Here is a 27,500-nt window from a genome sequence, read left to right on the forward strand (position 1 = left end):
TATATATATATATATATGTATATGTATATTGTTGCTGCTTATATATATATATATATATATAAATATTATATATATATATATTATATATATTCAGGAGCAATATATATATATATATGTATATATAAATATATATATATATATATATATATATATATATATATATATATATTATATATATTATATATATTCAGCGAGCAATATGAATATATATATATATATATATATATATATATATATATATATATATATATATATATACATATATATATACTCTATATATATGTATATATACATATATATATATTCTGGTCACACTCAGCGACAAGACTTATAACTACCGGTCCCTTCCCGTCCCTCAGGTAGTGGAGAGAGGGAGTATCCTGACTTTGGTGAGAGGGGTTGTAGTTATGAATGGGGGTGGGAACGGTTGAATCCATGTGTGTGCGTGTGTTGGCATTAAATATATAGCCTTCATTATTGACGGGTCGCGTAAACTAGTGATGTAAGAAAGATACTCTCAGAAAGTTTATCTCCTAAATGTGATGTTTAAGATTTCCTCCTTTTTTTAATGGGAACTTTGGCTCTTTTTGCTATTCTTTAGTAACATAAAGAAGAGCTCGTACTGTGTATCTTGCGTAAAATTCCTTAAAGATTAAATTCTGTGATAAATTATAAAGTTCAAGATGTGATACATGAATTGAAATCAATTTCCTGTGATTGATAAAACTATGAAAATAATTACCATTTTATTTTCAGTTCTAAAATAAACAAGAGTCAATCGTGAGAAGTTAATTTTTTTTTCATTGTGGTCAATTCAGAAAAAGAGAGAATTTGAAGTATGGCTTTAATATTATTTTTATGAAATGCTTAATAAAATTACATAAAAAAAGCTTTATAAATCAGGCAGGAAAATTCCTCTGTAATTTCCAATGATAATTACCGAGAAAAAATAGGAATATTTCCTATTATTATAGTTTTTGAAAACTTTTTTTTGTCACAAAAAACCATTACGAACCTCTTCATATAACTTGACATTGCTTATTCAACGTAGAAGTTTGATTAATTAATTGAAGAATTAAAGGGAACCTTTCCTCCGACTGTCCTTAGCTACAGAGGAAGATTCAGAATGCCAAAGTTGTCGCATTTGTCATCAAAATCAAACCATTGTTCTCTAGTCTTGGGTAGTGCCATAGCCTCTGTACCATGTACAATGGCCTTTCACTGTCTTGGGGTAGAGTTTTCTTGCTTGAGGGTACACTTGGACACACTATTCTATCTTATTTCTCTTGTTTAAATGTAAAATATTTATTTTGATGATGTTACTATTCATAAAATATTTTTATATTAATTGTTAATTACTTTTCTTGTAGTTTCCTTATTTCCTATCCCTCACTGGGCTATTTTCCCTGTTGGAGCCCTCGGGCTTATAGCATTCTGCTTATCCAACTAGGGTTGTTGCTTAGCAAGTAATGATAATAATAATAATAATAATAATAATAATAATAATAATAATAATAATAATGATATAATTAGCTGATTGAAGTCGACGGTGAATTAATTTTTTAATTTCAATAATGGCAGTTTCCACGATTCCTTTAATTTTAAAATTTCTAATACAGCAAAATCACATTTACCAACGAAAATTTTTCTATTTATCACTTTCAGAGTCTTGATTTATCATAACCGTTTTCTATTTATTTTAATATTTGGTAAATCAAAGTTAAGTATAACGAAGAATTTTATGTTACCTTGAAGGGACTCAATCTCATACCTCAAGTAACTATATTTGCACATTCTGCGGCACATAGATCAGACAGACACGCAAGGGATGGAATGGGGTATATGATATATCATAAATCTTTTGTGTTTAATTACGATTGTCATGTAATGAGTGACATTCCTCGGGGAGAGAGAGAGAGAGAGAGAGAGAGAGAGAGAGAGAGAGAGAGATGAGAGAGAGAGAGAGAGAGAGAGAGAGAGATATGATATACAATAAATCTTTTGTGTTTAATTACGATTGACATAAATGAGTGACATTCCCCGGAGAGAGAGAGAGAGAGAGAGAGAGAGAGAGAGAGAGAGAGAGAGAGAGAGAAGAGAGAGAGAGAGAGAGAGAGAGAGAGCGGGCAGTCGTTTGAAACAAAACACGAAATGTCAAAACTGTCGCGTGTTGAGGATGTGAATGTTATGACCATCAAAGGACGAATTTACGCCAAAAGATAATTACTCATAATTTATTATACAATCATTCATTTTATGCTTTCAAATACATTTCTGCTTAGTCATTGTAGTTAGCGAACTTGACTTACTTTTTTTAATACATTCTAGTTATTATTATTATTATTATTATTATTATAATTATTATTATTATTTTACTGTATTACAGGGCAATGTAACCTAGAAAAAAACTATTTTTATCTATTGAAAAAAATCCGTTCTTTATTTTATTGTTGATTTTTTCTCATATCGTTTATTTATACCCTTATTTCCTTTCCTCAGTGGGCTATTTTTCCCTATTGGGGCCCTTGGGCTTATAGCATCTTGCTTTTCCAACTAGAGTTGTAGCTTAGCTAATAATAATAATAATAATAATAATAATAATAATAATAATAATAATCATAATAATAATAAATTTAATAATACCAAATATTTTAAAAACAGTAACAACATCAAAACAGATATGTCAGCCTGTTCAACATAAAAATATTTGCTGCAAGTTTGAACTTTTGAATTTCTACCGATTCAACTACCCGATTAGGAAGATCATTCCACAACTTGGTCACAGCTGGAATATAACTTCTAGAATACTCTGTAGTATTGAGCCTCATGATGGAGAAGCCCTGATTGATTTTCATTTTTGTTGACCACTCCCAATAAAATGGACAAAATTAGTTTTAGTTTACATATTGTAATTATCAGGCTGATTTTTAATGTTTGTCAATCCCTTCTATTCAGCCAGTCAACTTATTCCATTCAACCCCATGATCTGGAATTTTTCATCTATTCCAATTTGGCAGGGTAGCTTTTATTTGTGTGTCATCCATTCCAGTTAGCTTGAATCACACACACGATCAACCCTTTCTTCACCCCATTCCAGTGAGCCAGCTTCATTTATGGATTTATCGATTCAATTAACTTTCATTTTAGCAGGTATGGTTGGACACAGTAATTCCTGGTACACCTCGCTTTGAGCGAATGCACCCAACCACACCCTTACTGCATTACGAGTTCCTGTGTTTAGCTCCATAGCCCCACCAACCATCTCTGCCATCTCTTCCTTTTGTAGCTTTTTGGTTACTCTCCGCGAAGTAAGGGTGTGACAAGGTGGTGCTTCTTGGAACGAGGTGTGACATGAATACCCGTGTCCAACTGTACATTGCAGTCATCTTAATTAAACCCATTTTTTGGGGTCGGCCCATTTCTGTTAACAAGAGTAATTTTAATTTTGATAACTTTATGTTAGTGAACAGTAGAAACGTGTTTGCCTAGCATTTGCATGTTAGCAGATCGATCACAGCCTTGGATCGGATGTTTAAGCTGTTTACTTGGGAGGCCACTGCTGGGTTGGGCACCACAGTGGGGTGTTTGTCTTGCCCAGCTGACGTTCTGGTGAACCTCTATTCTGATGAAAATGGAACTGAAACCTGACACCTTTGACCTGTAACCTTAAGGATCCTGATCTTTTAAATTTTTATCACTTGGCTGTAGTTATCTTCGCCAACTTCGTTAAGAATGTTGTTTTGATAGGCGTGTATTTGTTTGTATGTCTGTGTGTGTGTGTTTGTGATTCGCATAACTCAAAAACTATTTGACCGAATCTCATGAAATTTGGTGGGATGATTGGCCTTGATCCAAGGCCAATTTGATTAGATTGTGATAGGATCAAAGATTAAGGCCAAGGTCACAAATAGGTTAAAAACGTCTTTTTGCCATGTCGTGGCCAATTGTTATCTGATTTGCATTAAACTAGTGTCAAAATGTGCATAATTCAATTGCCTATCTTATGATATACAATATGATATAGTGATATATTTGATATCATGACTATTATTTATCTGATTTCCTTTAAACTATAGTCCATTTCTTTTATCGAGGCATATTTGCACCGACTCGCAGCGGTGCCCTTTTAGCTCGGAAAAGTTTCCTGATCGCTGATTGGTTAGAATTATCTCGTCCAACCAATCAGCGATCAGGAAACTTTTCCGAGCTTAAAGGGCACCGCTGCGAGTCGGTGCAAATATGCATCGCTAAAAGAAATGGACTATAGTTCCGTAATGTACATAATTCTATTGTCTATCGTGAAATATAAAACATGATATAATGTCATTGGCAAAAGTCGCGGGGGCGAAGGTATGCGCTCTACCAAGTGCCCGTTCTAGTTAGCTTCTGTATCTTGAGATTACTGGGATTTGTAACCAAAATTCATAAATACAATATAATTCAGTCAATTTCTAGACATAATTGTACAACTAAAAGTTCTCTTTCTTTGAAGAATATACTTTGGAACAGCTGCATGACTCTGGAGAAATTTCTTAATAATAACTAGACATCCGAAAGACTGAAGGTGTTAAGACTTTCAAGAGGAAACTTAAGACTCTCTTGTTCCTTAAGTGCTTCGATAGTGTGGATTTGACAATAAACGAGCATTGTGAGGTGTGAAATGTTGAATGCTTTGAAACGAGCATGATAAAATTATTTTGAAGATCCTGTAGAGAGTAGGGTTCCCCTGCTGTATAAGACCAGAAAATCAGCCTTTAAAGTAAGTAAAGTAATATTGATAATCTTAAAAACTCGTCGAAATTATATCATGTCGCTGATATATCAAAAGACCTTTAAAGTGTTTGTTTTTCCCATTACTGCTTCATATCATCATGTAGTTTTCTTTTTAATGAATAATTACTAATGTTAATTTTACGTTTGTCGCTTTGATAACATTTCTCTTGCATAAAGTCATAAGTATATTTTATTATAATTAGACATAGATATTGCCATCTGTAGATCACGCATTTAATATGTTGCTCTAGTGTCTCCCATCTCAGTAGTTGTAAATTAAGAAAATGAATTTAGTGAATGCTAGCATTAAGAGAAAAGTTATTTCGTCTTGGGAATTGACATGATTTTGAACAATTGTCCTTAAAAAGCAAGCCTGGTAATGTTAAATCCCTTTGTTCGTATTATGATTTCTTTTCAAATTAATTTCCGTAATTGAATTTTTTTTTTTTTTTGCACGGGAAAATGGTTCTTAAAGTTATAGTCTAATTTAATTTCATGTTTAGATGTTGTCTTTGGAATGCAGCCTAATATCATTATTTTGGTGTTCTAATCTCATTTAAAATTGATCCACTCCAAATGAGAGAGAGAGAGAGAGAGAGAGAGAGAGAGAGAGAGAGAGGAGAGAGAGAGAGAGAGAGAGAGAGAGAGCTCATATGAGTAAATGGAAAGGTCAAAACGTCTTTGGCCTTCCCACAGAGTCCATTTCGTTTCATGGTCGACTTAATGACATAGTTCAAGGAGTCTATTTTTCCTTTTTCTTATGGCGAAATAGATTCTACTTTAATTCGATGACCTCGAGTGGTTTCTGCCAAAATTGGTCACAATTCCTCAAGTGAAATTGCTATGCTTAAGGAGCGTTGCAATTGAAGGAGTTTTTGAAGGACACTTTTTATGACCAAATCTCGAATCTAGTTGTGGATTTTAGTCAGCATTGTTTATAGTCGCCTTAGAGATTCCGGGCGAAATAGGCCCCACCCACTGATGACATCATGGCCAATCATGTTGTCTCCCGTTTTAACAGCGGTCACAATACATTCCCTTAAAGTGATAAGCTATTATAGTTTTTTTTTTTAATTTGTCAAGGAATGTATTGTGACCGCTGGGAACGTGAGACACTGCGTGATTGGTTATGACGTCATCAGTGGGTGTGGCTTATTTCGCCCGGAATCTCTGGAACGACTATAAACAATGCTGACTGAAATCCACAACTAAATTCGAGATTTGGTCATAATAAAAAGTGTCCTTCAAAAATTCCTGATGACTTTGAGTGTGAGTGATGATTCTGTAATTTTTTTCCTGTTCAACTGGACAAGATTGCCAATTAACAAAATTTCTAATCATCTTGTTGTATTTGTTACTAATACCACTGAAATATACAAATAGCTTTATCATGAATGAGAGAAGTAGCTTAGTTTGTTAACTACCAGGTTTATGCTTAAGATGAAATATGTTATATTCTATCAGTTTTAATTTTACTGTACATCTGATTTTACTGTAGATGACGTTGCTTATCTTTAACTGTTTAAAATCTTGATGTTAGTTGGGTACTGGTGTCATTTCTAGTGGAACCTGGTTCAAATTTCATTTACATTGATCGTGAAGTTTTATTAAAAAATGCAGTATTCTATATGGAAAAACTGTAGTACTATTTTTATATGCGAAAACGCAGTATTTCTCTAAGCGAAATAGGCATTGTTTCTATATGCGAAAAGTGTATTATGCCTTCATGTGAAAAAATGTATTTTTTCTATATGCTAAAATGTAGTATGTCCTCATGCAAAAAATTCATTATTTTCCTATGCGAAAAATTTAGTAGGCTATTTCTATATGCGAAAAAATGTAGTATTTCTATATCCGAAAAAAATTGTATTTCTCTATGCAAAAAATGAAGTATTTTTGTATGCAAAAAAGGTATTACTTCCATATGCGGAAAATGTAGCATTTCTATATGCAAAAAAAAAGTATTGTTTCCATTTGCGAAAAATGCAGTATTCCTAAATGCAAAAAAATGTATTATTTCCATATGTGAAAAATGTAGTATTTCTATGTGCGAAAAAAATGTATTTCTCAATGCGAAAGCGAACGAAACTGTTAAGGTAGTCGTACTCTACCTATCAGGAACCTATATGAAACAATGTACTCCCCAATGTAAGTGTGGAAGTTTATATCGCGAATGGTAACATTAGTCTCAAGGAAACGATAAATTTTTATTTTGGCACTAAAGAAAAGTTGCTTTGAACGAAATGGATCTGAATACTTTCAATTCTAACCTAAATCTGTACATGGTGAGTTTTGTGTGGTCTGCTGAAGGGGGGGTGGGGGGTGGGGGGGCTTTTCTCAAGGCTAGGGTAACCAGTATAGCATTATGCAATGTGTTACTGATATAATATCTGCAGCACATTATTATTATTGTTATAATTATTATTATTATTATTATTATTATTATTATTATTAGCTAAGCTACAACCCTAGTTGGAAAAGCAGGATGCTAAAAGCCCAAGACCTCCAACAGGGAAAATAGCCCAGTAAGGAAAGGAAATAAATAAACTACAAACAGTAAAGATTTAAAGGCCGCTCATGAATGGCAGAGGCAAGGGACAGCCACAATAACCTAGCTAGTAGGATAATATCCTAGAGACTGACAATATATCCTTATGATCAGCGGCCAAGTCCTCTCTCCACCCAAACTAGGAACAGGAAGGGCCAGGCAATGGCTGCTGATGACTCAGCAGATAGACCTAAAGGCTCACAGGGATGGTGAGGTTGCTAACACTATAATAAAATATGGAGCTTGAGCGGGATTTGAACCCCCAGTCCGGCATATCACCAGGGTGGGACGTTTCCATTAGGCCACGACAACTCCAAAATATGTGAATTAGTTCTTTTGTCCTCCTTTTAAATGTATTAGGTTTTTTGAACATGTCTACATTATACATCGGCCAATATTTTGGAAACGAGTGATATATGCCATCATTTTATAAAATTTTAAAGAAGCATTTAAAAACGTTAAAAATTTCCCAAAATCTCTCTCTCTCTCTCTCTCTCTCTCTCTCTCTCTCTCTCTCTCTCTCTCTCTCTCTCTCTCTCTGTTAATTCATATTTAGTTGATAGTTTTCCATCGACTTTTCATAACTTAATTTGAATTTTTAATACTTTCAGTTTTAACATATTCTATAGTAAATTTTATTTTGCTTTTGCAAATATGCCATCATTTTATAACAATTTAAAGAATTCCCCATAAACTTCATTTGATCAGCCGTCAGAAACATGATATAGTCATAAATCAAACATAAAGAAAATAAACTGAAAGCTAATTAAAGACTGTGAACTTCCTAAATTCCAATATATAAACTGTCAAAAATACGAAACTCGTTATTTCATGAAATATCGCTTTCCCAAAAAGTCCTTTGAAGGAATCGGGACCTTGGAAATGTAATTGCCTGTGAAATGTCATTGAATTATTTTTTTCCCTTCGGGTTTGATTACGAGAATTATTATTTTTTCAAGGTTTAAAGGTCACTCATGAATGGCAGAGGCAAGGGACAGTGACGTTGCCCTATCAAACAGGTCAATGTCCTAGAGACTGACCATATATATATATATATATATATATATGTGTGTGTGTGTATATATATATATAAATATAAATATGTATATATATATATATATATATATATATATATATATATATGTGTGTGTGTGTGTGTGTGTGTGTGTGTGTGATCAGTGCTCAAGCCCCCTTTACACTCAAGCTACGACCAAGGAGGGCCAGGCAATGGCTGCTGATGACTCAGCAGATAGACCTATAGGCTACCCCAAACCGCCCATCCTTAGCTCACATGGTTTATGTGGTTGCAGCGACCAAAGGAACTTGCGAGTTTGAGCGGGGGTCTAACCTCAATCTGGCGTTTATCAGTTAGGGACGTTACCACATCGGCAACCACAACCCATACATAATTCTTTGAAATATGTTAGCCTTCGATACGATTAAATTCATCCATAAAACTTTTGACTTTTTTATGGAAAAATGTATTTTACTTGTATTTTGCTATGTACCATACATGTATACATGTTTATTCATATAGGTATAGATGTTCATACACATATTATATAGTATATATATATATATATATATATATATATATATATATATATATATATATATATATATATATATATATATAAAAGCTAATATATTTATATATAAAGACACAGTATATAGATGCGTATAAATACAGAAACGACCGAACAAAAATACACCCGCACACACACACACACATATATATATATATATATATATATATATATATATATATATATATATATATATATATATATATTATTGTTATTATTATTATTATTATTATTATTATTATTATTATATATTTTATTATTGCTGTTGTTGCCATCTGCTGTCAAAAACATTCCAGGTAATTAAGACAAGGAGCTATTAATCTATTTGAATTAATAAAAACCCTTATAACTAAAGCATATTTAAACTCGACACCCTCACACACCGAAATCCTTTATATCTCACGCATTTCTTGGGGATCCTCCCACCCACATCCTTCATCCTATTAAAGAAAATTAGACCTTATTATGCATGGATTTCCTATACTCCGAGGATATCCTTGGGAACACGAAGAGGAGTAGGAATCCCCACGTCCTTGATCCGAAAGCCCAGATAACAAAGGGAACCTTTGATTTGTTCATTTCTCCGATATTGATTCCCACCTGTGTCAGGTGGAGTTTATTTCGTGGTGATTCGTGTGCTGACGTATACTGAAGGAGAGTGTTTACCATGGAAGTGACCTAGTTTTTGGGTGATTGGATTGTCCTTCCTTTCACTCTCTCTCTCTCTCTCTCTCTCTCTCTCTCTCTCTCTCTCTCTCTCTCTCTCTCTCTCTCTCTCTCTGTATATATATATATATATATATATATATATATATATATATATGTATATATATATATATATGTATATATATATTCATATATATATATATATATATATATATATATATATATATCTATATATACATACATACATACATACATACATATATATATATATATATATATATATATATATATATATATGTATGTATATATATACATATATATAGATATATATACTGTATGTATATAATTTTTAATTCATATTTGGTTGATAGATTTACATCTTCTTTTTCATAAATCAACTAGAATTTCTGGAATAGTTTTGGACGAATTCTCTCTCTCTCTCTCTCTCTCTCTCTCTCTCTCTCTCTCTCTCTCTCTCTCTCTCTCTCTCTCTCTCTCTCTCTCTCTTTTAATTCACATTTGATGGATAGTTTTCCTCCGATTTTTTTTTATAATTGAATTTTGATTTTGAATATTATTTACAGTTTTAACATAGCGTATAGTACATTTAATTTTGTTATTGCACACACACACACACACACACACATATATATATATATATATATATATATATAAATATATATATTTATATATATATATATTTATATACTGTATATATGTATATATATATATATATATATATATATATACAGTGGTTGTTTATATAATATGTTATTTTTTCTCTTGGTGTCTTATGCGTCGTAGAATTTTAAATTAGATCTATGTTCCGTGAAATGTCAACCTTGACTAACACGTTGAAGGTTATAGAAAATAATTTGGGATTTATAAAAAATTTTCTTTTACGTAATGGTAAGACTTCGAAACCTTTCATTTTTATTCCTGTTAATCTTGGGAACAATTTAGTTTAGGATATATATATATATATATATATATATATATATATATATATATATATATATATATTATTTCTACAAATACGTCCACTTATGTGTATTTCAACATATGTAAAAACATTTATGTGTGTTCGTACGAGTTTGAATTTATTCGTGTATACATGTAACCTACATAAACATCCACACGTACACAGCGCACTGCATATATATACTCTAGAGTCTATATGCATACACACTCCTCATACATATATACACACACACACATATATATATATATATATGTGTGTGTGTGTGTGTGTGTATGATTATATACATACTGTATAAGTAGGTTGCTCTGAGGCAAGGCATACAATCTGTAAGCAGGTCGCTTTTGAACAAGGCATACAACTTGTAAGACTTCTAGGTCACTCTTGGACAAGACATACAACCTGTAAGCCTTGTAGGTTGCAAATGAGGGAAGGCATACAACCTGTAAACCTCGTAGGTTGCTCCAAGGCAAGGCATACAACCTGTAAGCCTCGTAGGTCGCTCTTGAACAAGGGGCATACAACCCGTAAGCCTCCTAGGTCACTCTTGGACAGGGCATACAACCTGTAAGCCTCCTAGGTCACTCTTGGGCAAGGCATACAACCTGTAAGCCTCGTAGATTGCAATTGAGGGAAGGCATACAACCTTTAAGCCTCGTAGGTTGCTCCAAGGCAAGGCATACAACCTGTAAGCCTCGTAGGTTGCTCCAAGGCAAGGCATACAACCTCTAAGCCTCGTAGGTCGCTCTTGAACAAGGCATACAACCTGTAAGCCTCCTAGGTCACTCTTGGACAGGGTATACAACCTGTAAGCCTCCTAGGTCACTCTTGGACAAGGCATACAACCTGTAAGCCTCGTAGGTTGCAATTGAGGAAAGGCATACAACCTGTAAGCCTCGTAGGTTGCAATTGAGGGAAGGCATACAACCTGTAAGCCTCGTAGGTTGCAATTGAGGGAAGGCATACAACCTTTAAGCCTCGTAGGTCGCTCGTGAACAAGGCATACAACCTGTAAGCCTGGTAGGTTGCTCCAAGGCAAGCCATACAATCTGTAGGCCTCGTAGGTTGCTCTGAGGCAAGGCATACAACCTGTAAACCCCCCAAATCACCCTTGGATATAGGTCATACAACTTGTAACCTCCCTTATCAAAGCGCAACATTTATACCTTTTGTAAGATGATTTGGTTAAAGGTTAAAGTGATGCCACTAAGAGGAAGTAGGTTAAGCTACAGTGATTCCTTTTCAGCATTTGGGACTAATTTAATTTCTGAGGAAAAGAATTCTATCTCAAAGGGGGCAAATATCACCATAACAACAATCACTCTCCATAGATTCAAGAATGCTTAAATATATCGCAGGAGATATGATTAATTATTATCATCATCATTATCAAACGCTAAGCTACCCTAGTTGGAAAAGCAGGATGCTATAAGCCCAAGGGCTCCAACAGGGAAAATAGCCCAGTGAGGAAAGGGAATAAGGAAAAATAAAATATTTTAAGAATAGTAACAACATTAAAATGAGTATTTCCTATATAAACTTTAAAAACTATAACAAAACAAGAGGAAGAGAAACTAGATACAACAGTGTGCCCGAGTGTACCCTCAAGCAAGAGAACTCTAACCCAAGACAGTGGAATACCATGTTTATGAAAAAGAGATAAGGTGGTTGAAAAAGAATAATGATCTATAGTTAAAGTTTTTACAAAATAAAAGAAAGAATCCCTATTAATTTTTTTTTTTTATTACAAATGTTTTGACTTAATTAGAATGACAATTGTCTATTTTATGACAACAGAGACTTCCACAACTTACCGTAAATTCAGAACTCATTTTGTTCTCGGGAGATCTGTCAGTGTTTGATTATAAAATCCAAATCGGAAAATTACTTAATTATCCTTTCAGCTGTGATTCAGTCACGTCAGGCTTGATAAAACAGAAAATTTAGCATAGCAATGAGATATGGCTTATTAACAATTGCTTTCAATCCACTAACCAATATGGCATATTGCCTGCAAACGTTTTGCAATTAAATGAACACATTCTTATTATCATCACCCACTTCCTATTAAGACTCGTAATGCACATTGGGCCAGTTCTGTAACTGCCATTAATGTGCTTCCTTGTTTATCCATGACATGAGTGTGAGAGATAATTTGTTGCTCCCAAAGGCAAAGGATTATGAACTTAAACTATGCCTTAAGTTCCACAGTCGCTCTTTCTTGCCAGTACTTGCAGTCCAGTGTATTCAGTTGTCGTCATAACAGTCTGCTCACCAACCGGGGGATTACTTGTGAATATTTCATAACATGCCTTGCCCTTGTTCTGAAACTCCCAGCGTTCATTATTTATATTACCAATATTGCGGCAAGCTGATTGCGGACTCGGAGTATATTCTACTAAGTACATTTGCTATTACGTTACTGATTTTTTTTTTTTTTTTTTTTTTTTTTTTTTTTTTTTTTTTTTATCCAGCAATATGGATAGTAGGTCACAGATAAAGTTAGGGATTTGGATAGGACGACCACTCCTTGAATATTGGCATTACATGTAAATGACTATAAGTGTTTCGTTTGCAACCGGGTAACGGCAATGACATGACGGTTGAAAACACGCCACCTTGCTCCTTAGGTCTAGTACCGATGGTGAAGCTGACCTATCCTAGTGCCCTTGACACTGTTAGCCCTTATTATAACCATTAAAGAAATAAGATTTTGAAGGTCATGTATAGTTAGCCCGTATTATAACCATTGAAGAAATAAGATTTTGAAGGTCATGTATAGTTAGCCCGTATTATAACCATTAAAGAAATAAGCTCTAGAAGGTCATGTATAGTTAGCCCGTATTATAACCATTAAAGAAATAAGCTCTAGAAGGTCATGTATAGTTAGCCCGTATTATAACCATTAAAGAAATAAGATTTTGAAGGTCATGTATAGTTAGCCCGTATTATAACCATTAAAGAAATAAGCTCTAGAAGGTCATGTATAGTTAGCCCGTATTATAACCATTGAAGAAATAAGATTTTGAAGGTCATGTATAGTTAGCCCGTATTATAACCATTAAAGAAATAAGCTCTAGAAGGTCATGTATAGTTAGCCCGTATTATAACCATTAAAGAAATAAGCTCTAGAAGGTCATGTATAGTTAGCCCGTATTATAACCATTAAAGAAATAAGCTCTAGAAGGTCATGTATAGTTAGCCCGTATTATAACCATTGAAGAAATAAGATTTTGAAGGTCATGTATAGTTAGCCCGTATTATAACCATTGAAGAAATAAGCTTTTGAAGGTCATGTATAGTTAGCCCGTATTATAACCATTAAAAAAATAAGATTTTGAAGGTCATGTATAGTTAGCCCGTATTATAACCATTAAAGAAATAAGCTCTAGAAGGTCATGTATAGTTAGCCCGTATTATAACCATTAAAGAAATAAGCTCTAGAAGGTCATGTATAGTTAGCCCGTATTATAACCATTAAAGAAATAAGATTTTGAAGGTCATGTATAGTTAGCCCGTATTATAACCATTAAAGAAATAAGCTCTAGAAGGTCATGTATAGTTAGCCCGTATTATAACCATTGAAGAAATAAGATTTTGAAGGTCATGTATAGTTAGCCCGTATTATAACCATTAAAGAAATAAGCTCTAGAAGGTCATGTATAGTTAGCCCGTATTATAACCATTGAAGAAATAAGCTTTTGAAGGTCATGTATAGTTAGCCCGTATTATAACCATTGAAGAAATAAGATTTTGAAGGTCATGTATAGTTAGCCCGTATTATAACCATTAAAGAAATAAGCTCTAGAAGGTCATGTATAGTTAGCCCGTATTATAACCATTGAAGAAATAAGCTTTTGAAGGTCATGTATAGTTAGCCCGTATTATAACCATTGAAGAAATAAGATTTTGAAGGTCATGTATAGTTAGCCCGTATTATAACCATTGAAGAAATAAGCTTTTGAAGGTCATGTATAGTTAGCCCGTATTATAACCATTAAAAAAATAAGATTTTGAAGGTCATGTATAGTTAGCCCGTATTATAACCATTAAAGAAATAAGCTCTAGAAGGTCATGTATAGTTAGCCCGTATTATAACCATTAAAGAAATAAGCTCTAGAAGGTCATGTATAGTTAGCCCGTATTATAACCATTGAAGAAATAAGCTTTTGAAGGTCATGTATAGTTAGCCCGTATTATAACCATTGAAGAAATAAGATTTTGAAGGTCATGTATAGTTAGCCCGTATTATAACCATTAAAGAAATAAGCTCTAGAAGGTCATGTATAGTTAGCCCGTATTATAACCATTGAAGAAATAAGCTTTTGAAGGTCATGTATAGTTAGCCCGTATTATAACCATTGAAGAAATAAGATTTTGAAGGTCATGTATAGTTAGCCCGTATTATAACCATTGAAGAAATAAGCTTTTGAAGGACATATAGGCCTATTATGAGCTGGGCTATTTTGGAAGACATTATTATTATTATTATTATTATTATTGTTGTTGTTGTTGTTGTTTCAAGCTAAGCTATAACCCTAGTTGAAAAAGCAAGATGCTATAAGCCCAAGGGCTCCAACAGGGAAAAATAACCCAGTGAGGAAAGGAAACAAGGAAATAAGCTACAAGATAAGTAATAAAAATCAGAATAAAATATTTTAAGAACAATAACAACAATAAATTAGATATTTCATATATAAGCTATAAAAACTTGAAAGAAAAAAAAAACAGGAGAAAGAGAAATGAGATAGAACAGCGTGCCCGAGTATACCCTCAAGCAAGAGAATTAAGATATTCATATTTGTAGTTATTTCTCAAACAATTGGTTCCTATTTAAGGACAACAGGAAGCTTAAATAGTATAAATACTAATGTCATGTGTGATGTTTATGTAGACTGATTAGTCAATTACACCCTTACATAACCTAGTTATAGATAGTGTGTCATAAAATTACAAATTTCATTTGATTGTCTAATTCTCAAAATATTAGTTTGAGAAAGATAAAAAGTAGGTAACTTTAATTATATGTAGTAACTCTACTATGCCTATAGTCAATTCTTTTTAGTGAGACAGATTTACACCGACTCTCAGGGGTGGCCTTTTAGCTCGGAAAAGTTTCCTGCCCGCTGATTGGTTGGTCAAGATAATTCTAACCAATCAGATAGCTGGAAACTTTCCCGAGCTAAAAGGGCACCGCCGGGAGTCGGTGCAAATGCGCCTCATTAAAAAAAATTTGGTATAGTAGTGTACACATTCTACATAAGTTCCCCGTAAGCCGATAAGTCTTCGTTTCTCATAGGAGAAGAAGAAGAAGAAGAAGAAGAAGAAGAAGAAGAAGGAGGAGGAAAAAAAAGAAGAAGAAGAAGAAGAAAAAGGAAAAGAAGAAGAATGGTGCTAGACCAGTAATTACCCCCCTAAGGGTTTTGCTTTGGACTGGGGTTCGAGACCCGTTCAAGTTCGATAGATTATAATAAACTCCTCATCCAAACAAAAATAATTTTACAGATCCATTCTTACACTGTTAAAAAAACGTAATTTTAATCGGAAATTCTCCGTAAAAATATACTGTTCTCAGCCGTATTTCAGTGAAATACAGGCGACTGTAATTTGTACCCTACTTTGTTTATTATCTTTTATGGGTTGGTGACCGTAATATCACCCCTTTACGTAAATATATCTGTTTTTTAAACGGCAAATTCCGGGCAACATTTATTCCAGGATTTTTACCGATTTTTATGGCCAATTTCCAAGTGTAGCTCATCTCTCTTTGTAATGCAATTGATATTTGCCGTATCCTGAAACCATCTAAAATCCGGAATCCATTTCCATGCAGATAAACACGTAGCCTCATTGTTGCCTTCCAATGCTCAACACAAAAACTAGTGAAACTATGTCAAGCAAGGCTGGAGGTTACACGCGCTTGTATTGCGTCACAAATTCCAGCCAAATCATGTAACTCTTCATAAAAAGCATCCAGACTTTCATGCCTCCACGGAATGATTATAGTGTAAAAATTCTTTTTTCTACAACGAGACAGAATTTTTTATGCATTTTACCTTGTATCTATTTTGGAAAGACGATGCAAGAAATTGGACAATATCTTCATTCAAGGCTTTTGGGATGTAGCCTATATTGGTAACGTCTCTGTTTGGTGTTTGCCAATCGGGGATTCGAGTCTCGCTCAGACTTATTATTATTATTATTGTTATTATTATTATTATTATTATTATTATTATTATTAGCAGCCAAGCTACAACCCTAGCTAGAAAAGCAAGATGCTATAAGCCCAAGGGCTTCAACAGGAAAAAATAGCCCAGTGAGGAAAGGAAATAAGAAAATAAATAAATGATGAGAACAAATTAACAATAAATCATTTTACAAACAGTAACAACGTCAAAACAGATATGTCATATATAAACTATAAAAAGACTTATGTCAGCCTGTTCAACATAAAATACATTTGCTGCAACTTTGAACTTTTGAAGTTCTACTGATTCAACTACCATTTAGTGTCTGCAACCTCACCATCCTTGTGAGCTAAGGTTAGGTCTATCAGATGAGTCATCAGTAGCCATTACCTGGCCTTCCCTGGTCCTAGCTAGTGTGAAAAGAGGGGCCTTGGGAGCTGATCATATAATATAGGATTAGTCTCTAGGGCATTGTCCTACTTGCTCGGGCTATGTCACTGTCCCTTGCCCCTGTCATTCATGAGTGGCCTTTAAACCTGTAAGATATGTTCCATCTACTGTATATTACGCTTATAGATCAATATCTAAATGAAGAAACTTAAAAAGAATGTTTTCCTTGTGTTCGCGAGCCGTCAAAAATGATGGCTAAATGTTCAGATATGTACTCACACTCACCCACCCCCCTTCTCACCAGGGTATGACTTCTCCGTCTCCCCTCTACTCGAGGGATGGAGTGAGAGCGAAGTGGTATATATATATATATATATATATATATATATATATATATATATATATATATATATATATATATATACACTATATATATGTATATATATATTCACACTATATATACTGTATATAGCCAGAAACTTGCTCTATACTATGTAAGGGAAATCATGAGATACAGTTAAAAAATCTTGACAATGACCCATTAAATCGTTTTCATTGCAATGTGAAAAGACAACAATAGAGAAATAGGATTAGTAACGGGAACGAAGAAATACGCTGCAGATAGAAAGAGAATAATTTTATATGAAGTCTATGAAGTACGAGCGTAAATGGTTCCACGCAAGAACGAACTGATGTAGGTCACCTCCTTTAATAGCTGATTGAACGTGACTATCCCGTTTCGTTTTATGAAACATTGTAGAAGACCTACTTAATGACAAGTGGATGTAGTGACTGTGATCATTTACTGAACGATATGATTTATGGGGATAGGTACTTGCATGTTAATGGCTACTCACTGCTTCGTGCTTCGTAATGGTTTTAAAAATTGCTCTGTTTTATAGAGCAATTTATTTCATATTTATTTCTGTGATTGTCTTATCTTTTGCAATACAGTACTGTAGATTTATCTTTTGCAGTAAAGTACTGTAGATTTGTGCATCATTATCTCTTTTTGGATATTCTATATATTCATATTATTATGTGGTCAATTTTATTGTGTGGACAAGCGTTTACTTGCCTATACTTGAATCTGTGTTTTTACCCTATTGGGTAGAAAATCGGTTTTACCTTAGTCTAAAACCCAGTTGCTATTTAAGTATTATAGAATGAGGAAGGTAACTTAGTCTTCTAATAGATTAATGAAAAGGAGTAAAATAATAAGATACGTGAATAATTTTGTATTATATGGTCTTCATACTGATAAGCTAATATCTTCGTTTATGACTCAAATTCTCCTCCAATTAAAGGTTTAGAGGACACTCATGAATGGCAGAGGCCAGGGACAGTGCCATTGCCCAATCGAGCTGGACAATGCCCTATAGCCTGACCATACATACATATGATCAGCGCCCAAGCCCCCTCTCCACCCAAGCTAGGGCCAAGGAGGGCCAGGCAATGGCTTCTGATGACTCAGCAGATAGACTTATAGGCTCCCCCATACTTCCCATCCTTAGATCACAAGGATGGTGAGGTTGCAGAGAGCAAAGAAACTAATGAGTTTAAGCGGAACTCGAACCCCAGTCTGGCATTCACCAGTCAGGGACGTTACCACATCGGCCACAACAACCCTAAACTGACACTAAAGTAAATGCTGGAGGATATAAATAAGGAGGAACAAGTAGCTAATTACAGATAATTTTATGGTATTATTATTATTATTATTACTAGCCAAGCTACAACTCTAGTTGGAAAAGCAAGATGCCATGAGCCCAAGGGTTCCAATAGGGAAAAATAGCCCAGTGAGGAAAGGAAATAAGGAAATAAATAAATGATGAGAATAAATTAACAATAAATCATTCTAAAAACAGTAACAACGCCAAAACAGATATGTCCTCTATAAACTATTAACAACGTCAAAAACAGAATGTTGGAAACGTCCTTACCTGGCAATCTGTTGGATGGGAATTCGAGACCCGCTTAAGCTCTTATAGTTTCTAGTAATGTTTGCAACCTCACCATCCCTGTGAGCTAGGGATGGTGGATTAGGGGAGCCTTTGAGTCTACCTGCTGAGTCATCAGCAGCCAATGCCTGGTCCTCCCAGATAAGCTTGGGTGCTAATCATGTTATATAGTCAGTTTCTAGGACATTTTTTTGTCCCTTGCCCCTGCCATTCACGAGCAACCTTTAAAAAAACTATTGCAGTTGGAATTCATTTATATGTGATACACTGGTACAACATGATCAAGTTCAAGGTCACAAAAAGGTCTTTTCGCGATATCGTGGACAAAAATTCATCAAATTTGATGGGATGATTAGCCATGATCCGAAGAGAATTTGATTAGATTTTAGGAGTGATTGGGTCAGTGTTCAAGGTCAAGGTCACAAAAAGGTAAAAAAGGGCTATATCATGGTAAATTTTATCCGATTTGCATGAAACCAGTGCCAAAATGTGCATAATTAAACTATCTATCTTGTAATATGCGATATGATCAAGGTCACTAAATGGTCAAAGATGTGTCTTTGCTCTATCGTGGGCAAATCTCATGAAGTTTGGTGGGAAGATTAGCTAAGATCCAAGGACAATTTGATTAGATTTAAGGAGTGATTAGTTCAATGGTCAAGGTAAAAAAAAAGGTCAAAAACGTCTTTTTGCTATATCATGGTAAATTTTATCCGATTTGCATATAATTAGTGCCAAAATGTCCATAATTTAATTACTCATCTTATGTGGCGTTAGCGAAGGTATTGTACCAACCGTGTGTCACACGATCGTACATAGTTCATTTTGTGTAGCCTATATATTATTCTTGTATCTTCGCTCTTCCCTCGCACTAAAATGAACCAGATTAAACATGTTTGCTTTTCTCCTCTGTAACAGTGTCTGTTTTTTAAACATGAAATTTCTTGTTGCTTTGAGCTTTTGTATATAAAGGAGAGTGATCTATAATAACTTAATCAGTTGCTTTCAACCTGCCTTTGAGTCACAACCTTCTCCTACCACCGTCACATTATGTACTCTACCGAGTGCCAATTCTAGTCGTTGATATATTTGCTCAGAGGATAGTATACCATGTCTTTATATGCTATTATAAGTTTTTTTTTTATTAAGGAATATTTAATCAGGTTCTGAGAATGATGAAAGACGTCCTCCAATGAGTCTCTCCTTCATTGTAGTTCTCACGCGAGTTGTAAATCACGGTGGCCTCGGCACGTGGGTAAAAGCATTAGATGGCGAGATTAGGACGTCCGTATACGCCCGTATTACCCGTATGAATCTCATACGGCAAAGCTTGCTTAATGGAAAATGAGAGAGAGAGAGAGAGAGAGAGAGAGAGAGAGAGAGAGAGTTGTGGTTAGGGTTGATGGGGTGAGATTTTTTAAGTGATGGAAATAAGTTTTTCTTGCTATGTAAAATTGAGAGAGAGAGAGAGAGAGAGAGAGAGAGAGAGAGAGAGATGGGGTTAAGGTTGAAGGGGTGAGATCTTCAAGTTGATGAAAATCATGTTTTCTTGTTATGAAATGGAGAGAGAGAGAGAGAGAGAGAGAGAGAGAGAGAGAGATTGTGGTTAGGGTTTGGGGGGGAATATTTAAATTGATGAAAATCATGTTTTCTTGCTATGAAATGTGTACTTACTGGTATATTGGATATCTTTGTTTACACAAAACTTTCTAAGTGCTTAAATTATATATTTTGTTTTTTATCAAAAATAATATATTCGTAGTATTTAAGCTCATTGCTAAGTGTAATTTAATTAAGCTATTATATCTCTTTTTCATATATGATGTGGATTTAGATCGTAATATCGTAGAATTATTTTAAAAAATGAATTTCGAAATAAATTTGATGGCGTGAATTAAGAAGAACATAAATATAATCTTCGAAAGTATCTTTAAAGTTCATTGTTTCCAAATATTAAAAAATAAAATTACAAGGAATTTTTTTCAGTAGACTAAACTGAATTTTAGTCTGTATTCTGTTTTTTAATTTTTTTTTCTCCTTATAGTCCTTTGCATCCATAATTTATCGATTATTTTGATAAGATCTGGATTTCTTTCAAAAATTGTCGTTCAAAGTTCAAAGTACAACGTTTGTTTTTTATGGTTTTAGTCTTTATGGTGATCAAAATTAAGGGTTTCGTTCTAGAAAAAATCATATAATTAAAGCAAAGATGTAAAAAACTTTCGTGTTTGGTATCTTATTGCTTTAAGACTTATGTTCTGATTAATGTTGTATTTCTTGTGTAACAGAGGATTATTTGTAACAACATATTTCCGGTTTTATGTGTTCTATTCAATTTGTAAAGTCTCGAAAAATAGATTGTCACCAACTCTAGTTTTTTCCTGTCAGTTTTCTGGTAAATAGTTATTTTTCGTTCTTATACCAATTTATCCTTCTAAGCTTACCACAGTTCCTTAAACATTCAGACCTCCGCCGCGGCAGCTTATTTCTTGACCTTTTGAGTGACCGCGACGTAGACCTTTGACCTTTGACGTTGACCTTTCAAAATTCAATAATTTTCATCTTTTAAATTACAGTTAATCACTGCAAGTTTCATTACACTACGATTAAAATTGTGGCCAGAAAGCTGTTCACAAATAAACACACACACACACACGCGCGCGTGCACACACACACACACACACACACACATACACAAACAGTGGGTAAAACATAACATCCCTCCAACTTCGTTGGGGGAGGTAATTAAAAAGAATTATTAGTATTAGAAAATTTTACATAAAAGATTAGAAATAATTGTGATTCACCATAAAATAATTACACTATACAAGCACATGTTAATAATTCAATGATGAAGAAGGTGTCAGATTATAGAAACTTTTGTGAAACTATACATAACAAGGAATTTCTTACCCACTTTTTAACATGCAGGTCTTCATAGAGAGCTAAAGTTTTTGTTTTATAAACATATGCTTTTGCGTTGGGAAATGGTATTACCTTGTGGTCAGGTGTCATTCATTTCTCCCAAAGTTTCTGCATAAAAGATTTACTTGAAAGTGTATATTAATCCTATGATATACTATTAATTCAGATCTCCCAGGACAATTCTATCCTGTTCGTAATACTAGGCAGGCAGTTAATTCTAATAGCCAGGCCTTCTCCATCACAAGGCTCAATACTACGCAGTACTCTAGAAGTTTTATTCCAGCTGTTACCAAGTTGTGGAATGATCTTCCTAATCGGGTGGTTGAATCAGTAGAACTTCAAAAGTTCAAAGTTGGAGCAAATGCTTTTTTGTTGACCAGGCGGACATGAGTCTTTTTATAGTTTATTTATGACATATTTGTTTTTGATGTTGTTAATAGTTTATATATGACATGTCTGTTTTGACGTTGTTACTTATTTCAGAATGATTTATTGTTAATTTGTTCTCTTCATTTATTAATTTCCTTATTTCCTTTCCTCACTGTGCTATTTTCCCTGTTGGAGCCCCTGGGCTTATAGCATCTTGCTTTTCCAACTAGGGTTGTAGCTTGGATAGTAATAATAATAATAATAATAACCTACTAAAGAAAACGTTGTTCCCATCCACACATCGCCCATTGCATGAAAATCTCTTTCAATTTATCTTTTGTTCTCATTTCTATGTATTTCTTTCTCTTTCTTAACTTAAAAGGCAGTTTTCCTGGTATAGTTACACACGAAATATCTGAAATCATATAGCATAATTTGAGTTAATTGTCAAATCCACATTATAGCAGTTCGCGAACAAGAGTGTCTTCATGTTCACGAAAGCCTTTGTATCATCTTGTACGTAATTCTTGGAATGATATCTAATTTCACGACGCATTCCTCTGACTGCGTAAATTGTCACAGGAATGACACTACTAATCTTGCTTTACATCGAACCATTGCTGAAACTCACTCCAGTAAACGCCCCCACCCTCCCTATAAAAAAAAAAAAAAAAAAAAAAACACATTATGCTTATCAATCAGGAATGACATTACTAATCTTGCTTTATATCGAACCACTGTTGAAACTCATCCAATTAGAAAAAAAAAAAAATTATGGTTATCATACTTGACGGATGTCGAATAGCCTTCCCTAAACTCCGCTCCTTGGGGGTGCTTTTAAATTCCATTGTGATATACGTCAAGTGCCTCTTGTTTCACGCCAAGGAAATGTTGGTTCAAGTAATGGACGTCGAGAATTTGCTTTGCACGTAAGTAAACAGCTCAGAACCACGCGACATTGTGGTCCTCGTTGCTGTTTTGAATGGATTTCTTGCCTTTCGTTCAAATTGGTAACTGGTTTCATGAAATTGAAATTGGTGTTTATGGAAGAGCGATTTAATAAATGGAGGGAAAACGACTTCATAAATCTTGAATACCTTCCAATATTCTCTCTCTCTCTCTCTCTCTCTCTCTCTCTCTCTCTCTCTCTCTCTGTTATATATTTTCCTTTTGTTCTCATTCTTTTTTTTCATAAACTGCCATTAAAATAATTATTTTCTAAAATGAGAAATTTATTACTGTTCTCACCCAGTTATATATTTTCATATTAAGCTCATACTTTTTTTCCATAAACTACCTTTAAAATTATTGTATCCTAAAATAAAAACGTTATTACTGTGCTCACTCACTTATATATTTTCCTTTTATACTCAATTTTTTTTATATGCTGCCTTTAAGATTATTGTTTCCTAAATTGAGAAAGTTAAATATTTCTTAATATTCTCTTACATTTTTTCCATAAAAGGCCTTTAAATGATTATATAACAAAATGAGAAATTTATCACTATGTTCACTCAGTTATATATTTTCTTACTATTCTCATACTTTTTTCCTATAAGCTGCCTTTAAAATTTTGTTACCTAAAATGAGAAATTTATTACTGATCTCACTCAGTTATATATTTTCCTGATATTCTCATACTTTTTTCATAAACTTCCTTTAAAATTATTGTTACCTAAAATGAGAAATTTATTACTGTTCTCACTCGGTTATATATTTTCCTAATATCCTCATTTTTTTTTCATAAACGACCTTTAAAGTTGTTTCTTAAAATTAAAAATTTATTATGTGCTTCTTCGGTTATATATTTTCCTAATATTCCATACTTTTTTCATAAACTTCCTTTAGAATTATTGTTACCTTAAATGAGAAATTTATTACATTTCTCACTCGGTTATATAAATTTTTTTCTTTTATTATTCTCGTAATTTTTTATACAAGCTGCCTTTAAAATTATTGTTTCCTGAAATGAAAAATTTATTAGTGTGCTTCTTCGGTTATATATTTTCCTAATATTCTCAGTCTCCGTCTTATCCTTACTGAAACTAATGCTCTTTTTACTTTCCAGTGTGTGGCGAAGTCGAACTTCTGGACATACTTGTGGAAGCTGGCGCCGATCCCAGCACACCTGATATCCATGGAGCTTACCCTCTTCATTATGCCGCCCAGGTGAGGTGATATATGATCTTAACAGTGAAGTAAAGTTCAATGATTAGTTTTATCTTTTTATTAAGACTTATAGACGATATTTAATTTTGTCTAATAGTTGAACAGGATTTGATTTGATAGTATGAAAAAGATCCGGGATTTGGCTGTAATATTATTTGGTAAGAATCTTCATATCGAACTTTAGAAGAAAACTTTTTTTTATTTCGTACCACTGTTAGTTGGTAAAAGTGTGTGTTTGTGTGTGTATATATATATATATATATATATGTATATGTATATATATATATGTATATATATATATATATATATAATGTGTAATATATATATATATATATATATATTTATATATACATATATAATTATGTAACGTAAGAAATCCAGAAAGAACTAAATACCCAAAAAAACTGATTATAGTGGATTTTAACTTCTTTTTTTTTTTTTTTTTTTCAAATTCGCTCTTAAATGTGCATGTATTGTAAAGGGTAACTACCAGCTTCCCGTAAGTTGTTGAAATTGCAGTCGGTGTTGGATAAAATTAGTTGGATAAAATGTTAGTTAAAAAGTTAGTTAAACCTTATATCACAGTTAGGAAAACCTTCGTCGTGTTCTTGAAGGTGATAATTGACCTAAGGTTCAAGTAACGTGGAAGGAAAAGGTAAACTCTCAAATCGATGGTTAAAATTTATATATATATATATATATATATATATATTCCAATTAATAGTATGACCTTTATTCAAAATCTTGGCTTTTTTTTTTTTAAAGAAAGAGGCTATACCATTCCCGTTATATTATTATTATTATTATTATTATTATTATTATTATTATTATTATTATTATTATTATTATTATTATTACTACTTGTAAGCCGCAACCCTAGTTGGAAAATCAGGATGCTATAAGCCTAGGGACTTCAACAGGGTAAAATAGCCCAATGAGGAAAGAAAACAAGGAAAAATAAAATATTTAAAGAAGAATAACAACATTAACATAAATATCTATATAAACTAATAAAACTTTAAAAAAATAAGTAGAGAAATAAGATAGAATAGTGTGCCCGAGTGTACCCTCAATCCGCTTTAATACATTAGTGTTGACAAACTGATGTTACGTTTTACACTATGGGCCTTTAGGGATAATGCTTGTTCTTAGGGGATGCTTTTCTCTTAAAACATAACTCCAAACGAGCAGTAATTATTCTTTAGACTTATTTAAAAGCCAATTACACAACACCGTTTTGTCTCTGAAAGAAGTGTTTGTGTCATCTCACATATATAATAAAGAGCAAGTGTCTGGTTACGTATATAAATGTGTATGTATATATATATATATATATTTGTGTGTATATATATACAGTGTATATATATATATATCTATATCTATATATATATATATGTGTATATATATATATATATATATATATCACACTCAGCTCTCTGTCCCTCGGTTAGGGGCAGAGGGAGTAGTCATACCTTAGTAAGAGGGGTGGGGTGCTTGTGTGTGTATGTTTTAAATATCTGGCCGTCATTTTTAAGGGTCACATACGCTAGTAATTTAATATCTGCAAGGTTATTGAATAGTTTCCGTCGCAACATCGTATAAAATTAAGAATTTTACAAAGCAAATTATGATTTGAACTAGAATTCGACAATTATTGATTCACAGTCATAGAAAACTGAAAGAAAGATATTTGACCTTAAATTCGAGATTTATTGATTTCCATTGGGTTATTTAGAATCGGGAATCGATAAATAAAAAACAAAGCATGAAGCCACTTTTTTTTTTCAGACGTGAGAATCCTGGCTTAACTAAAACGCAGAACTCAAATAAAGTCGTTGGAACTTAACGTTTTCATTTTATATGGAAATAAATATAAAACTCCTCGTGTGGTTTCTGCTCTAGTCTTTTATAAAACATGATTCACCACTTGTTTAATCTATTCACGAATGTTATCCTATAAGCAGATTTCTAGAAGGGCCGAGAATTGCCCATTATCTGTTGATGGTTTAGTGGTTATTATTATGATTATATCAATAGTGAAGTGCATTAACAATTGGCCTTACAGTTGCACCATATACCATTAATTCCTTATGGTGTGTTCCCAACCTTTTTATTCTTATGTACCTCTTGTGTATTTTCATAGATGTCTGTGTACTCCTAAAATTGAAGATGAAGAAGAGAAACTATGGAATTGATATAGTAATATAATTTGGTTATTCAATCTCAATGCTGATTACTTCATGTATTTCACAGTACTGGATATTCTCTCAGATCCGATGTAACCCCTGAAGAGTAAAAATGTACCACAATTCTTCTTCGCTTAAGGGGTTAACCACTGCAGAGTAATGTTCAGTGGTTACTTTCCTCTTAAGGGTAGAAGAAAAGACTTTTTAGCTATGGTAATCAGCAGCTCTTCTTGGAGGATACTCCAAAATCAAACCATTGTTCTCTAGTCTGTCTGGGTAGTGCCATACCCTCTGTATCATGGTCTTCATGTGTCTTAGGGTAGAGTTCTCTTGCTTGAGGGTACACTCGGGGACATTATTCTATCTTATTTACCTTCCTTTTGTTTTTAAGGTTTTATAGTTGTATATGAAAGATCTAATTTAATGTTATTATTTTTAGAATATTTTAATTGTTCATTACTTCTCTTGTAGTTTGTTTATATCCTTTCCTCACTGGGCTATTTCCCCTTTTGGAACACTTGGGCTTATAGCATCCTGCTTCTCCAACTAGATTTTTAGCTTAGTTTGCAATAATAATAATAATAATAATAATAATAATAATAATAATAATAATAATAATAATAATAGGGGTACACATACCCCAGGTTGGAAACCCCTACATTATGGCACCGACCAAAATAAACATGACCGACCAATCCTTGTGACTAACATCCCCCATTTCTCACCCTCTGAAAAAAAAAAAAGATGTGCGGCCCAAACA

General features: G+C 33.4%; 1 protein-coding gene across 7 annotated transcripts in view; it reads left to right on the forward strand.

The window, feature by feature from the left end:
- LOC137643827 (uncharacterized) overlaps window positions 1-27,500 on the forward strand; it is a 359,559-nt gene that overhangs the window by 227,372 nt on the left and 104,687 nt on the right. For all 7 annotated transcript variants that reach the window (XM_068376527.1, XM_068376529.1, XM_068376533.1 and 4 more), the window contains 2 exons: window positions 24,454-24,554; window positions 27,485-27,500. The exon at window positions 27,485-27,500 is cut by the window's right edge and continues 123 nt beyond it. In XM_068376527.1, coding sequence (XP_068232628.1) covers window positions 24,454-24,554; window positions 27,485-27,500 — 117 coding nt within the window. The remainder of the gene's footprint in view (window positions 1-24,453; window positions 24,555-27,484) is intronic.

Source organism: Palaemon carinicauda, chromosome 7 (genome assembly GCF_036898095.1).
Source record: "Palaemon carinicauda isolate YSFRI2023 chromosome 7, ASM3689809v2, whole genome shotgun sequence".
Classification (NCBI taxonomy): Eukaryota; Metazoa; Arthropoda; class Malacostraca; order Decapoda; family Palaemonidae; genus Palaemon; species Palaemon carinicauda.